The following is a 13377-nucleotide window of genomic DNA, read 5'->3' as shown; positions in this document are numbered from 1 at the left end:
TCGGGTGGAGGGCAGGGAGGGTCACTGTCTGTCTGTTCGACTTACCTGACGACATCGGCGGAATCCGACGAACTCAGGGCCGATTCCGCCACGGGTCCCTCAGGGGACACCTGCAAAGTTCTGGCTGAGACACCCGACACCAGTTGCCCCCACATCCATCAGATAGGGGTGCCCTTGGTTTTGTGGTCAGGGACGAGGAAGAGGAGGAGTGGCGTCGGGGAAAGGCCCATTTTGCTGCTGTGAGTCCTGACGTTCTCCTGGCAACGCGGGCCGCAAGCATCTCTTCCACCTCTCCCACAACAATGGACGTGTCACTAGCCTCGGCGGAGTCCGCGGGACGCCGTTACCACGGCGACAGCCCCGCCGGGTGGGGAGACCAGACCAAGGGGTTGGTGGGGCGGGTGATTGTGGTTCCTCGGCCTAGGATATGGCATGGAGCACGTAAGTGACTCCAAAAGGCACTGAGTTTGTGGAGTGTATTAAATGTACCGATGGCAGTCCTCGAGAGTTTCTGGTGCTTCGCGTGGGCTCGCATTGGGGGCCGCGCTGCGCGGGGCACCCCCACTCCCCTCGGTGGTAGAGCCCGGCAGAGCTGCGCGTGCGCGGTGGGCCAGAAACGACTGGAAGCGGCTGTTGAGGCGGGCGAGCAGGCCCTCGCTGGCTGCGCAGAGGGGGTTCTGGGGTTAGCTTGGAAGCCCGCTCTCGGGGCGCGTCACGTGCGTCTCTAAGCCTGGTATCGCCTGAGGACCCAAAGAGCGTGGGACACCCGGGCGTTCCCCACGGGACTCAGGGCCTCCCCACAGCTGGAGCGGCAGGAGGGCGTGGAGCAGGAGGCGGTGACTGGGGCCACCGCAGGCCCGTCACCACCCATTTCGAAATGTGTTTCCTCGGTTGTAAATTGGGGTGATAATTCCTACGGTAAGTCAGCGGTGAAGGTGATTAAGGAGAGCGTGCGAATGAACATTTGTTCAGTGCCGTTAGTTAACAGACCTGGGTGGCCTTGACCTGCCTGGTCTCTACGGCCTGACTCAACTCTGGGGGACCTGTATCTCTTTGGGAATCCGAGGAAAAGCAGAGACTTGCTTCCTCACCTTCTTGTTAGATTAAAATAAGATAATAGAATTTCCCATTGTGGCTCTGTGGGTTAAGAACCTGACTGGTATCCATGAGGACGCAGGTTCCATCCCTGGCCTTGATCAGTATGTTAAGGATCCAGCGCTGCCATGAGCTGCCCTGTAGGTCACAGACTGGGCTTGGATCTGGCATTCCTGTGGCTGTGGCATAGGCCGGCAACTACAGCTCTGATTTGATCCTTAGCCTGCGCACTTACATATGCCGCAGGTGCGGCCCTAATAAATAAATAAATAAGATATTTTATGACCCATTGCGAACTGTAAAGCATTGTGCAGTGATTATCATCAGCATGGAAGTGTAGACCTTGTTTGAAGCCCATCCACTACCTTCCCACGATGTGACTGGGGGCAAGTTACTTCTCTAAGTCTCAGTTTTCTAACCTGTAGGCGGGAACATACTACTTGATCTACTTCTGCCGGGATTGTGTGAGCATCAAATGCCATAGTTTTTAAATAAACACTAAAGGAATAACCTGTAAGCGGGTACTCTTGTTACCCTGGATTGTGAATCAAGAAGCCTGGGGCCCATCCATGCACAACAAGTGCTGGATGCCGCTGGGTCCCCAAGAGAAGCAGAGCGATGATAGGAACCCAGGTGCTCTCCTTTCACTTCCTTTGTGCTGAATCCTCTCTCTGCAGGGAGTTTCACTGGAGAGAAGGCTGCCTTGGGCCGTGGGGGCAGCTGGGGCCTCTTGGTCCACACTAATGTTTCAGGATCCCAGGGTCTCAGCCAGAGTTGTTTGTGGCTTAATGGATCTGACTTAAAAACTAGTCCAGATTCTTCCTTTTCCTCATCTTTGATATATTGATGACAGTGCTTGGCCTAAGTGTTATGAGAATTAGTGAGATCATGCATGGAGTGCCCTTGTTAAAACCTGGAGAAATAAATAACCGTGGCCAAGGTTCAGCAGACAGCTGAGGGGTCTAGAACTAGTCTGCAGTGTTCATGTGATAGCTCAGGCTTAGTGCTCTTAGCACAACTGTGGGCTTTGCAAGAACAGCTTGGCTTATTTTTCCTCCTTCAGATGTCTCCAGATGCTTGGAGGGGCAGGAGCTGCTTTTTTTTTTCCCCCTTGCTTTTTTAGGGCTACACTCATGGCATATGGAAGTTCCCAGGCTAGGGGTCGAATCAGAGTTGCAGCTACTGGCCTACACCACAGCCAGAGCAACAGCAACACGGGTTCCGAGCTGTGTCCAGCTCATACCACACTGGATCCTTAACCCACTAATTGAGGCCAGGGATTGAACCTGCATCCTCTTGGATCCTAGTCGGATTTGTTAACCACTGGGACACGATAGGAACTCCAGGGGCTGCTTTTTATATGGTTTTTTTGTTTATTGGTTTGGTTTGTTTTTCCTTACCTAATACATGAATATATTATCATTGTAATAACTCATTAAACCCAGAAATATATTTCTTTAATATGGTTTTATATTGTAACATGAAATTGCCACCATTAGGCTTTTTTTTTTTTTTTTTTAACCTTGAAATGGCAAATTCAGAAGTTTCCTGGTGGTATAGTGGGTTAAGGACATGGCATCACCACTGCAGTGGCTTGGGTTGGATGGTTTCTTATTTTTCACTATTATCAACAATAGAGAACATTTGTGTGAACATGTCCAGTTCTGGAGGAGAAATTTTTAGAAGTAGATTTGCTAGCCAAAAAGTATGCACATTAAAAGCTTTGCTAGGTTTTGCCTAATTGAAAAAAATATATAGCATCTTATGTTTCCACCAAGAATTAATGAAAATATCTTTTTCTCCATATACTCACCAGCATTGGATAGTATTGATCTCTTAAATTTTGCTATTATGATGGGTGAAAATGCTTCTTTTTATGATGTACCCCACAAGTTGGGTGTTTTTTTTTTTTTTGCTTTTTTGCTTTTTAGGGCCACACCCATGGCATATGGAGGTTCCCAGGCTAGGGATCTAATCGGAGCTACAGCTGCCGGCCTATACCACAGCCACAGCAACGCCAGATCTTAGCCATGTCTGTGACCTACACCACAGCTCATGGCATTCAGGATCCTTAACCCACTGAGTGAGGCCAGGGATCAAACCTGCAACCTCATGGTTCCTAGTCGGATTCGTTTCCACTGCACCACCATGGGAACTCCCCCACAACTTATTAATACAGGGATAATTTGATATACATCTTTAGCGAACTGTATGGCTATGGACTGTGGGAAAATTGGATAATTCTCCAAACCCTAGTTTTCTCATCTGTGATAGGGACAGGAAAATAACTACCCTTTTGGGTTGCTGCTAGGAATAAAGAAATAGATGCCTTGTGCCTAGCACTGGGTCCAATCCCTGGTGGATACTCAAGGAAGGGTTATTAGTTATTGTTATTGTGACCTTTTCTTTTTTGCTTTTTTTTTTTTTTTTTTTTTTTTTTTTTAGGGTTGCACCTGTGATATATGGAGGTTCCCGGGGCCAGGGGTCCAATCGGAGCTACAGCTGCTGGCCTACACCACAGCCATAGCATCTCGGGATCTGAGCCGTGTCTGTGACCTACACCACAGCTCACAGCATTCAGGAGGCCAAGGATCAGACCCACAACCTCATGGTTCCTAGTCAAATTTGTTTCCACTATGCCATGACGGGAACTCTGACCTTTTCCTTTTTGAGTTAAAATCTTTCTTCCTGGACATTCCCGTTTCACTCCTCTTCTGCCTTCTCTGGACATAGGATTAACTGTCTTCCCTCTTCCACTCTTTTTTTTTTTTTTCTCTCCAGCAGAAACAATGCCAGGGCCTTCCGCTGTGTTCAGGATGGCATGGTAGCACTCCTTTAGACTCCCTCAGCATCTTGGCTGTCCCATCCACCACCACGCTGGAAGCATTCTGGTTTGTTCAAGTCCTAAGGTGTTACGCCCCAGCCCAAATGCCATCATCTCGTGTGTGGGTCTACTGCTGTTTTTGTTTTTATTTTTGCTTTTTAGGGCCACACCTGCAGCATATAGAAGTTCTCAGGCTAGGGGTCAAATCGGAGCTACAGCTGCAGGCCTACATCACGTGTCATGGCAACACTGGCTCATTAACCCACTGAGCAAGGCCAGGGATTGAACCCACATCCTCATGGATAAGTGTCAGGTTCGTTACCCTGAGCCCCAACAGGAACTCCTGCTGTTTTTAATCACAAACACACACCTGCAGGAGTTCCCTGGTGGCTCAGCAGGTTAAGGATTGATGTTATCACTGCTGTAGCTTGGGGTTGATCCCTGACCTGGGAACTTCTGCGTGCTGTAGGTACTGCCAAAAAAAAGAAAACCCCACATACCAGTAAAACTGATGAGCACATACCACTGACTATCTTATTTATTTATAAATCATACTACTGTACAATAGTGTCTAACTATACACTTATATATGTGTATATATACACATAGTCATGTGTATATATATGTATGTATGTATTGTAAAGCTTCCAAAGAAGCTACTAAACTTTTATCATTAATTTTAGTCATATTAAGGGAGTTCCCCTCATGGCACAGCAGAAAAGAATCCAACTAGTTTCCGTGAGGATGCGGGTTCGATCCCTGGCCTCGCTTAGTGGGTCAGTGATCTGGCGTTGCTATGAGCTGTGGTACAGGTCACAGATGCAGCTGGGATCCCCACGTTGCTGTGGCTGTGGCGTAGGCCAGCAGCTGTAGCTCTGATTCGAATCCTAGCCTGGGATCTTCCCTATGTCACAGTGTGGCCCTAAAAAGCAAAAGAAAAAAAAAAAAAATTAGTGACATTAATATCTAAATCACTGAAAATAGCACAGAATTTTTTCTTCATGTTCTCATTGAATATGTGTTTTGCTGATTGTTAGGAATTCCTACTGGGATTTGTCTTTTAATGGCAGTCGATATAAAACCTTGTTTCAGATAGTTTTGAGAAGTTCCCTCTTTTTTTTGCCAACTTCTTGTCAGATATGATAAACTCACTACTTTTTATCTCATTGTGTGGTGAAGGAAGATTTTATACCTAGAAGTGGGGAAGTTGAGAACTCTGTTACTTTCTCATCTCGTGCTTTCATTTTTGTCTTCATCAATCTACAGTTTCTTAGAAGGAATCTTTTTAAACTATTTATGTATTATACATGAAAATTGGGGTAATGTATGGAAAGAAACAAACATGACCCTGATCTCACAGCACAAACAAAAGTCAGTTGTAGAGGAATCATAGTCCTAAATGTGAAGGCTAAAAGAAGAAAATTTCCAAACATTAATATATGAAAATATCATCACCTTGGGGTAGGCAAAATTTTCTTATATAGGACACAAAAACACTAATCACTTTAAAAATGCTCATAAGTTAGGTCCCATTAAAATTAAGAACTTGGAGTTTCCCAGTGGCTCAGAAGGTTAAGGATTGGCATTGTCACTGCTGTGGCACAAATTTGATCCCTGGCCTGGGAACTTTCACATGCTGTGGACATGGCCAAAACAAGAAAGAGAAAAAGAGGCAATCCAAGGAGTTCCTGTCGTGGCTCAGTGGTTAACAAATCCAACTAGGAACCATGAGGTCGTGGGTTCGATCCCTGGCCTCCATCAGTGGGTTAAGGATCTGGAGTTGCCACGAGCTGTGGTGTAGGTTGCAGACTCGGCTCAGATCCTTCATTGCTTTGGCTATGGCACAGGCTGACGACAGTAGCTCCAACTGGACCCCTAGCCTGGGAACCTCCACATGCCACGGGTGTGGCCCTAAAAAAGAAAAAAAAGAGGAGGGGGGCATACGGAAGTTCCCAGGCTAGGGGTCGAGTCAGAGCTGCAGCTGCCAGCCAGCCTACACCACAGCTCATGGCAATGCTGGATCCTTAACCCACTGAATGAGGCCAGGGATTGAGCCTGTATCTTCTTGGATACTAGTCGTTACAGCTGAGCAACAACAGGAACTCCTTTTTGATTGTTTGTTTTCTCTTTTTAGGGCCACACCTGCAGCATATGGAAGTTCCTAAGGCAAGGGGTCAAATCAGAGGTGTAGCCTCTGGTCTACACCACAGCCACAGCAACACCAGATCTGAGCCACATCTGCGACCGACACCACAGCTCATGGCAATGCTGGATCCCTGACCCACTGAGTGAGGCCAGGGATTGAACATGCATCCTCATAGATACTAGTCAGATTTGTTTCTGCTGAGCCACGGCAGGAACTCCAGTTTGTTTGCTTGTTTTTAAGTCCATGGATTTAAAGCTGTCGGGCTAGGCTTGTAGGGTGATGAAATGTTCTATATCCTGATCTGGAAGGTGGCAACAGGGGTGTGTGTGTGCACATCTAATGAAAACTCATGAAGCCAGAGATATTATTTGTATTCTTTTTTTATACATTATATATTTGTGTTCTACTTAAACATACAAAAAAGTTTGCTTCTCCGCCCATGGGCAGTGTCAGTAAATCAACTTAATTGGGCCTGTGTGAATTGCACCAGGTTGCGATATGCTGAAGGCAGCTGTCTGGCTGCCGTTGTCAGCCCTGCCATGTTGCGGGTCTCCTCCTCCCACCACTCACCTTACCTCCCATTCAGGACAGGTAGTCTTCTCACATGTGGACTGAGTGAGGGGCACTGTTATCAGTCTGAAAGCAAAGTATAACTATGGCTTCATTTCTTTAAGATGGAGTATATGGTGAAGCTGTTGCCCCAGGTGTGATTCTTACCAGTGTCCAGGAAGGAGTAGGATTGCATGCCTCGCTCCAGACTATAAGCCTGGCAAGGCCAGTTTGTGACAAAACTTAAGCCAGGTAGGCAGGTGTCTGTGGTTAACGTAACCCGTAGAGCCACACAGACCTGTGTTCGAATACTGGCTCCTGGAATTCCCGTCATGGCTCAGTGGAAGCAAATCTGACTGGTATCCATGAGGACGCAGGTTCAATCCCTGGCCTCACTCAGTGGGTTAAGGATCCGGCGTTGCCGTGAGCTGTGGTGTAGGCTGGTGGATACAGCTCTAGTTCAACCCTGACTCTGGGAGCCTCCATATGCCACAAGGGTGGCCCTAAAAAGCAAAATCAAAACAAAACAAATACTGGCTCCCATTTAGGACTTTAGTCTTGTCTAAACTTCACTTGTCAAATAGGCATAAAAAGAGGAGCTGAACAACAGCTGGTTGTGAGGGCCGAGCCATTGGGAAGGTCTTGGCGGGCTGCCCAGCACGTAGTGAGCACTCAGCACGTGGGAGCGAGCACCAGGATTATTAACGGCCGTGTGATAAGATGTGTGTATTCATGATTTGAAGACAGGGACACAAGGTCATGACCAACTCTTTGTATCCTTGACTTTTTTCCTGACCCTAGGAGGAGGGAGCATTGACCTTTCCTTCATCAAGCCAAAGATGCCTCTCTTTGGGAGTACGTTCAGTCCGAAGAAGACGCCCCCTCGGAAGTCCGCCTCGCTCTCCAACCTGCATAATGTGAGTGTCAGCCTGGCGTGCAGTGTGCCTGGAGCATCGAGCCTGGTCTCTTACGGAAAGTGTGGTCCTCGGGAGGCATCCTCGTGGGAAGGTGTCCTTTTAAATCATGTTATTGCTATTTTTATTTATGTATTTATTTACTGGCAGCTCCCACGGCATGTGGAAATTCCCAGGCCAGGGATAGAACCCACACCACAGCAGTGACAATGCCAGATCCTTAACCCGCTGCACCACCAGGGAACTCCCTGTTATTGCTATTCTTAAACTCTTATTTGGGAATTATTGTCAGAGCTTGTTCAAGAACATTAAAAGATAGTCGATTTCATTATGATTTTTTGGGTCCAAATGAGATTATCAAGTTTGACTTGGCTCTATTCCCAAGACTTGGCCTGGAATCAGTTTTAGTCATGTCTAAGAGTCAACTTGCTTCTCAAAGGATGATGTTTTGCCAACATTGCTAGCATTCAAAAGGATATGCCACAGCTCCAAAGGCAGTTTCCGAGCCCCTCAAGGGCAGAGGAGTTACATTCATCTCTGAATGTTCAGTGCCAGTCTGGTGCAGCGTGGGTGCTCAGTGACCTGTAGAAACATTGGAAATCACATTCAAGAGCAGCTGCTGCTGCTCGTTGGGCCTTAGCGTTTTATGTCTTTTCCACGACATGTGTAGCTCCATGGTAAGCAAATGAGAGCGTCTTACATTTAAAAGGGCTTTTCCACTTTATTATAAATTTGCAATAGGACTTCTTAATCCATTAAATGCTCTGTAGATACAATTCAGTTTGCAACTTTCAGCATGTATAGCTTTTCCAGAAAGCATCTATTGCATAAAGTGTACATTTCTTCTCTTCTGGCTTAAAGACATTTTTGTACCTTATTTGATTTTCTGACTTAAAAAAAAAATTATGAAATGTGCTGAGTAATGATTAGAGAAAAGAAATGAGTTGTTGGGGTCATGCAGCGAGTAGAGGAGGCACGGGGCCTAGAGCCCATGTGCTGTAGCCTCCAGCATGAGCGTCTCACCCACAGTTGGATCGTTCAACCCGGGAGGTGGAGCTGGGCCTTGACTACGGAACCCCCACTATGAACCTGGCGGGGCAAAGCCTGAAGTTTGAAAATGGCCAGTGGATAGCAGGTGGGCTGCATTTCCTGCCACTTTGTCCCACAAGATCGTGGAAAGAAACCCCACCTTGTAACTGCTGGTTCTCTCCTTCCACCAGAGTCGGGGATTAGTGGAGGCGTGGACCGGAGGGAGGCTCAGCGCCTCCGGAGGCGGAACCAGCAGTTGGAGGAAGAGAACAATCTCTTACGGCTCAAGGTGGACATCCTGCTAGACATGGTGAGGAAGGTGATGGGAAGGGCCGCCTCGGCTTTCCTTGCGCAGGATCCTTGCGAGTCCTTTCAGGCAGCTCATACCTCTTGAGTGCCAGTTTGCCCAGGTACATCGCTGTGAATCCAGAGATACAAAACCACATCGAAGTCCCTACCCTCAAGGGCTCATCATGTACCTGAGAGATAGCGAACAGATTGACAGGGCCTCGTGATGAGGGGCCATGCTTAGAGTCTGTTCATGGCCCCACGTCAGCACACACACGAGAGAGAGAGAGAGAGAGAGAGAGAGAGATTTATTCTGTGCAGGCAGGAGGACATCACAGGGAAGGGATATTTGAGCTGAATGTGGAAAGATAAAGGTAGCGATGGAGGCTGGGATGAAGGCATTCAGGAAAGACATTCTGCTCCTGGCTTGAAGAGGTCTCGCACCAAGCAGCCATTAGTCAGCGCCCCGAGCAGGCCTGCCAAGGGACCCTCTCTGTGCCGCCATCAGTTTCGTTTCGTGTGGATTTTAAAAACCCAGCACCCCGTTGAGCCTAGAGGTGTATGTGAAGGTTGGCTGAGAGGCAGGGAGCCCACGAGGTAGTGGTCTGGCGCTCAACTGCCTGCATTCCCTTGCCCAGCTCTACCCTTGGCTGTGTGACTTCAGGCACGTTGCTCAACTGCTCTGTGTGAAGAAACATCTTCAGGAATAAAATGGGCATGATAGGAGGCGCTACCTCAGTAGTGAGTTAATGCAAGTACAGCCCTTCATGTCGCTGTTCATGACACGAAGAGTGTCATGCTCAGAAAGTAGAACTCTCTCACAGGAAACTGACCTCTAGAAGTTATATCTCTCTGTCCCTATCTGGCGTGTCTTCTACCCTCTGCTCTAAAATCCACTGAAAGGGAGTTCCCATTGTGGCTCAGCTGGTTAAGAACCTGAGTAGTGTCCTTGAGGATGCGGGTTTGATCCCTGGCCTTGCTCAGTGGGCTAAAGATCTGGTGTTGCTGCAAGCTGCAGTGTAGTTTGCAGGTACAGATCGGATCCTGTGTTGCTGTAGCTGTGCTGTAGGCCGGCAACTGCAGCTCTGATTCAACCCCTAGCCTGGGAACTTCCAGGTCCTGGTGCCCTTAAAAAAAAAAAAAAAAAATTCACTGAAAGATCCTGATGAGGAAAGTAGCATTCTTTTTCAAGCATTTTTCCCCCAATCACCGTTATTTGACCCATGACTCAAGCAACTCAGACCCTAGTCCTTTAAAAATCACCAATATCTGCCTTTTTCATCCCCTGAAACCTCGTGTCCTTAACACAGTGAGTGCCACACAATCTTAGTGCCACAAAGTGTTGATCAAATGGATGGTGAATGTTCTTCAAGTGCTTGAGGTCCTGGGTGGTTCAGGAGGTTTCCTCTCTGCCCAGTTACAAAAGGGTTCCCGTCGTGGAGGCTGCTGGCAGCATTAGAGAACTGCCAGGGGGCCTCCCTTTCCCAGCGGGCAGTGCTGGCCTTGCCACCCCGAAACGTAGCCCAGAAACATCCTTCCTAACGGTCTGCTGCTTTCCCTCCAGCTCTCCGAGACCACTGCCGAATCCCACTTAATGGAGAAGGAGCTGGATGAACTGAAGGGTGTCAGTCAGCGGAGAAAATGAAGACCCCACAGACCTCGGTTAGGACAAAAGGGAGAAACCCATTCGTCAGAAGAGGAGGATGTGGCCGAGGGATTTTTTTTTTTTTTAGCCAAACTAGTGGATTAGGTCTTGGGAGAGAGTATCATACAACGGGACCAAAAGGCGCTGGCCCCCTTGGGTTGCAGTAGAAAGGTGACAACATAGTGGAAACCAGGATTCCAGGCCAATCCTGCGCTCCCGGCGCAGGGAGGCCTCCTCGGGGAGGTCTGCAATGATGGGAGCCCTTGGGTGCTTTCCAGTCAGTGAACACACAGATGCCCGTGGCCCGGGCTCACCCTCCTTGACAGAGTTCCTCACAGCCGCTGACGCTGATGTTTGGGGAGCAGTGCCAGTTATACTGAGTGCTGTTGTTAGGGGGTCTTGGACGAGAGACTCTCTTTGGTCCTCTGCCCTTCAGGCCACTGTCTCCCACCTGCAAATACTGGTTCCCCAATCCATAGCCTCTTCCGGCTTTGGCTTCTCAGCAGCAAGTGCCAGCCTTCCACAGCAACACTCTATTTTTGTGCTATTTTCCTGTTTACCCTACTTTTTAAAATTAAATGATATTATATAATCTCTCTCTGGTCGAAGTGGCTGTAAAGAGAAGCATGGATTCTTGAAGTCAGTAATGGAGCCTGGGCTCTAAGCTTCTGATGCTCCATGCAAAGACAGAACTTTCAGGTTGTGGGGCAATGTCACCGCTGCAGGAGAAGCGTTCCAGCTTCCTGGGCATTGGCAGAGGTTGATCTGGAACAGAAACAGTCTCTGCCCCAGTTCCTCTGCTTTCCTCTTTTGGGGTGTTGGGACTAGTCTGGAGCTGGCAGGGACTGAGTAGTTGGGACTGGGGCGCTGGTTTCCTACAGTGGGAATGTGTGCCTTAGAGTGAGCTGGGCTTCTCTGTCGGGGGGAGGGCCAGCCAAAGTCCATCAGAGGGGATTCAGCTTCCAGAGTCAAGGGGGAGGGCATTGAGGCTGGGGACACGGCCCCAGAGACCAGGGATGGTTACCAAGGTCTGCAGTTTCTGAACACCTGTTACCTGCTTGGGACGAGGCCCAGCATCTTGCTCACACTCGTTTCCTCCTCAGCTCAGCTGCGTGGAGCAGGGCTGTCAGTCAGCATGCCTACTGGCAGGTAAGGAACCAAAGCCCAGAAGTTCAGAAACTGGTCTAGGCTCATGTATCACAAGTGGGAACCTGCTAATTCACGGTGAAAAAGAGGAGCTGAGTAGGGGCTGCCTCAGGTGGAGGCGGCAGTTGGTTGTCCCGTGGAGGATGGATAGAGAAGCATGATCTGTAGCCCCAGCCCATGACCTTCCCTTCTGATCTTGGACAGACTAAGAGGGAATTGGAAGAAGATGCTTATATGTAAGGTACAAATCTTCAGGACCAGATGATAGGAGCAATTGAGAGTTTGCTTATTCCTAGACCAGTACCATTTGCAACCATTTGTTGCATTTGGTGCACCTTTGATGCCAGACATCTGCCTGTAGACAGCCCTGACTTACAATTGTTCTGAAGCTCAGATGCAACTTGAGCCCCGCCAAAACTCAGATTGAAACTTGAATCCATGGGCTGGGACTTTAACCTGCCATCTTTTAGTTGGAATTACACACGTGGTCTCAGGATTTAATGAAGCTCACAGGTTCTCTGTGTCTCATCGAAGAAAGAATTCAGTGAGAGACCAAGTGATTGGTAAGAAGTGGATTTATTTAGAGAGATACTCCATAGACAGAATGCAGTCTGTCTCTAAAGGCGTAGGTAGCCCCCAAATATGGGGCGGTTAGTTTTTATGGGCTGGGTAATTTCTTAGGCTAAGGAGTGAGAGGGTTATTCCAACTATTTGGGGGAAGGGGTGAGTACTTCCAGGACTTGGGCCACCGCCCAGTTTTTGGCCTTTTATGGTTGGCCTCAGAACTGTCATGGTGCCTGTGGGCACGTCATTTAGCTAATGCCTTACAGTGAGCCTATGACGAGGATCAAGGTCTGTTGGAATTCAAATCTTCTGCAGCCTTTGGCCTACTTGGTTCTAACCTGTTTATGGTGTATCCTCAACCACGATGTCATTTGTTTAAACGTTGTGCCCTGCCCCCTTCCCTCTTGTCTCAGTTTAACTTAGAATTTTTCAACTTTATGATGGTGCGAAAGCAATACACATTTAGTATAAACTGTATTTTGTCTTTTTTCTTTATTTTTTTTGGCCTTTTCTAGGGCCACACCCACGGTATATGGAGGTTCCCAGGCTAGGGGTCCAATTGGAGCAGGATCTCATTGCTTATCCATTCTAAATGTAATAGTTTGCGTACACTATCCCCAAACTCCTAATCCATCCCACTCCCTCCCCCCTCCCCTTTTGGCAACCACAAGACTGTTATCCATGTCTTGAGTCTGTTTCTGTTCTGTAGGTAGGTTCATTTTGCCGTATTTTAGATTCTACGTATAAGTGATATATTGTCTTTCTTTTTGACTTCACTTAGTATGAGAAGCTCTAGTTGCATCCATGTTGCTACAAATGGTATTATTTCATTATTTTTCATGACTGAGCAGTATTCCATTGTTTAGATATACCACATCTTAATCCATTCATCTGCTGATAGACTTTTAGGTTGTTTCCATGTCTTGGCTATCACGAACAGTGCTGCTGTGAGCATATGGGTGTATGTATCTTTTTGAATTGTAGTTTTGTCCAGATATATGCCCAGCAGTGTGATTGCTGGATCATATGGTAATTCTGTATTTAGTTTTCTCCACATTCTTTTTTGTAGTGGTTGTACCAATTTACATTCCCACCAACAGTGTGGGAGGGCTCCCTTTTCTCCACACCCTCTTCAGCATTTGTTATTTGTAGACTTATTAATGATAGCCATTCTGAC

General features: G+C 47.7%; 3 protein-coding genes across 12 annotated transcripts in view; 1 reads left to right on the top strand and 2 right to left on the bottom strand.

Annotated features, from left to right (window-relative positions):
- The window catches only part of DMC1 (DNA meiotic recombinase 1), a 112058-nt gene extending 111726 nt beyond the window's left edge, over positions 1-332 (bottom strand). The window contains exon 1 of the mRNA XM_084955290.1: positions 46-332. The gene's annotated coding sequence lies outside the window, so the exon portion shown is untranslated. The remainder of the gene's footprint in view (positions 1-45) is intronic.
- FAM227A (family with sequence similarity 227 member A) overlaps positions 1-332 on the bottom strand; it is a 61458-nt gene extending 61126 nt beyond the window's left edge. For all 5 annotated transcript variants that reach the window (XR_014803049.1, XM_084955287.1, XM_084955289.1 and 2 more), the window contains exon 1: positions 46-332. The gene's annotated coding sequence lies outside the window, so the exon portion shown is untranslated. The remainder of the gene's footprint in view (positions 1-45) is intronic.
- A 290-nt stretch (positions 333-622) lies between these two features.
- On the top strand, positions 623-12677 carry CBY1 (chibby 1, beta catenin antagonist). Of its 6 annotated transcripts, none has more exons than XM_005655481.4 (6): positions 623-918; positions 3877-3986; positions 7416-7531; positions 8558-8663; positions 8749-8867; positions 10410-12677. In XM_005655481.4, the coding sequence occupies exons 3-6, from the start codon at positions 7454-7456 to the stop codon at positions 10488-10490; spliced, it is 384 nt and encodes a 127-aa protein (XP_005655538.1). In that variant the 5' UTR covers positions 623-918; positions 3877-3986; positions 7416-7453; the 3' UTR covers positions 10491-12677. The 6 variants fall into 6 exon arrangements, with proteins under 6 accessions (XP_005655538.1, XP_084880567.1, XP_005655537.1 ...); XM_085024441.1 differs by having other exon boundaries at positions 7416-7622; XM_005655480.4 differs by lacking the exon at positions 3877-3986.
- The last annotated feature ends 700 nt before the right edge of the window (positions 12678-13377 follow it).

This window comes from Sus scrofa, chromosome 5, assembly GCF_054392235.1.
Source record: "Sus scrofa isolate SSC_HxYL_T2T_F1_AM1 chromosome 5, Sscrofa_HxYL_maternal_Yorkshire_Landrace_v2.0, whole genome shotgun sequence".
In the NCBI taxonomy this organism is placed as follows: Eukaryota; Metazoa; Chordata; class Mammalia; order Artiodactyla; family Suidae; genus Sus; species Sus scrofa.
Note: the sequence above shows the minus strand (reverse complement) of the source record. Positions and strands in the feature narration are given on the sequence as shown.